Source organism: Cornus florida, unplaced genomic scaffold (genome assembly GCF_030987335.1).
Source record: "Cornus florida cultivar Cherokee Brave unplaced genomic scaffold, ASM3098733v1 CherokeeBrave_3.0.0_Hap2_Chr07, whole genome shotgun sequence".
NCBI classification, from domain to species: Eukaryota; Viridiplantae; Streptophyta; class Magnoliopsida; order Cornales; family Cornaceae; genus Cornus; species Cornus florida.
In genome coordinates this window covers 23495557-23497725 of record NW_026775577.1, presented here as the reverse complement: position 1 = coordinate 23497725, position 2169 = coordinate 23495557, and the positions used below count along the sequence as shown (strand labels likewise).

Below are 2169 nucleotides of genomic sequence, written 5' to 3'. Positions count from 1 at the left end.
TGTAAAATTTTAATGCAAGAATCTACATCCACTAGGCCATCCGGTTTCTTGAAATGATAAAAGTTTGATCATATTTTAACATAGTTTTGTTTTCCCAAAATGAATCCATCCAAGATTCCACATGCTTACCAATATTCTATCAAGCCCATTTATTTAATAATTAAATGAAGCATGTGAAATATTCTACTAAAGCTGGCAAGTAATGATATTGTCTGATAAAAGGAGAAATTGAGAATATGCACAGTCTAGCTCACAAATCAAACTCACGCTATAAGTCACATACATTGTGTAAATTAATCATAAGAGCAATACATACACACACACATATATATATATACACATACATATACATACCAAAAGTAGGTGTCATTTCATTTGTTGCGCTGTTTGATAATAGTCTCCAAGATCTTTCCCCTCCCAGTCATTATATCAGCGCTACACTTCTTGGTATGTTTACTCAGATCTTCAATGGTTTGTGTAAACTCGCGCAGCTTCTTTTTTATCTCAACTATGGCCCTCGTCACAGCCGCTTTTTCTTTAAGAGCAAAATCAGCATTCTTCAACAGTGACTCAATTTCAGTGTCCAATGTATCGATAAGTAGTACAATGTTTTCCATCTCAAATTTCGCAATATGAGCCCAAAAATCTAAGGAACTCATTATCTCGCTCTCTTTTTTCAGCTTCTTCACATAATTCTCCCAAAGGGAATTAATCCACTGAGCCATTGACCCCAACGGCAACGCAGACACAGCCGCCACCACGGCCACCGCTGGCGGTGCAGTAATCGCCGTCGATACAACAGCACAAATCAAAATGGAAGAAAAACTCAAAACCAAAATTGCATTCGACACAGTCCTCCAACCCTTGAGTTTCTTCAACTTCTTATCAAGCAAAATTTTCTTAGCTTGCAATTTATCTAGCATTGAACATTGGCTTTCATAAACATGTTGTAAAAACGAGGAAAATTCTTTGGTAAATGGGTTACCTATAGTAGTCTTGCAGTTCTTGAATTCCTTTCGGGTCCTAAAATAGATTTCCCTGTCCGCATCCAACCCTTTCCTCCTTTCTTTCTCAAACAGCTCGACGGCGACTTGAATCTTCAGTTGGCTGTCTCGGGCACTGTCGAGACATTTCTCCAGAGCATTGCAGAGCTTCAAAGTCAGATAACTGTTCTCGAAGTAGTCCTTCACAACACCATACAAATCATCGTTCTTCAGTATGTCATCTCTGTATTCGTGAAGGAGTTTGACGACTTCTTGATTCGTTGTGGTCAAGTAGCCGGTGAACTCTTTCACTGCGTCCACAGAGAGTGACCGATCCCCGGGCCCTGCGCACACTTTCCTGATGACTTGGTTGGTGCGTTCTTGGACAGTCGAACAGAGTGACCGAATAAATGCATCGTCTTGACAGTCAGACACGTAGGAGCTGATCAGATTAGACTCCTCCGAGCTCAGATCCGGCGAGACATGTGAAGACCGATGCTGTTTCTTTGTTTTGCTAAACCGGAAACTCATTGCAGGGAAAATTTGGATTCAACGAGAGAAAAATTGGAAACCCTAATTTTCACAGCAATGAGAAAAGAAGAAGAGAGAGAGGGGATGGAAATGGGGGGTCAATTGACTGAGTAAAAGACCTCCTTCCACCCCCACCAACCCATGTACACCAAGCTACCAACTCTAACGATATTAAGACAGAAATTTTTTCTTACAGGTGGGCTCCATCCCAATTTAAATATATATGCATGGTGGGAATCTGTGTTGCGTGGGCAATTTACTTTGGGTACAAGGCAGTCCCAGCCCCAAAACGGCGTCGGTAGAAGAAGATGCCAAATAACCCGAAAAGGACACCCACCTCAAAGTCATAGCTGCCAACGTGTACTCAAAGCCCATTTAGTGGTGTTTTATCCAACCTTGATTCACTTATACAGCAAAGACAAAACCCTTTGTACTCTTCAAACCCAGTTTCGAAAACCTAATTTAGCCTGACTCGCATAGTCATAACCCAATCTTTTAAAACAACACGGAGGCCCAAAATTCAATTCCAACTCACTCTAGACCATCGAACCCAATATCACCTGACGATGAAAACGTTGATGTTTGACACATGGAGGAGCATGGTAACGTTCATTCTACATCATTGTCGCTCGAATCATGGTATGGATCGGAAGCC

At 41.3% G+C, this 2169-nt stretch overlaps 1 protein-coding gene across 1 annotated transcript; it reads right to left on the bottom strand.

Annotated features, from left to right (window-relative positions):
• Nucleotides 1-269: 269 nt before the first annotated feature.
• Nucleotides 270-1602, bottom strand: LOC132267585 (UPF0496 protein At2g18630-like). Its single transcript, XM_059768725.1, has one exon. It carries the CDS (start codon nt 1512-1514, stop codon nt 372-374), a length of 1143 nt encoding a protein of 380 aa, XP_059624708.1. The 5' UTR covers nt 1515-1602; the 3' UTR covers nt 270-371.
• Between the last annotated feature and the right edge of the window lie 567 nt (nt 1603-2169).

Coding starts and splice junctions, on each gene's coding strand:
- LOC132267585 (XM_059768725.1), bottom strand. CDS start 1,514: ATGAGTTTCCGGTTTAGCAAAACAAAGAAACAGCATCGGTCTTCACAT.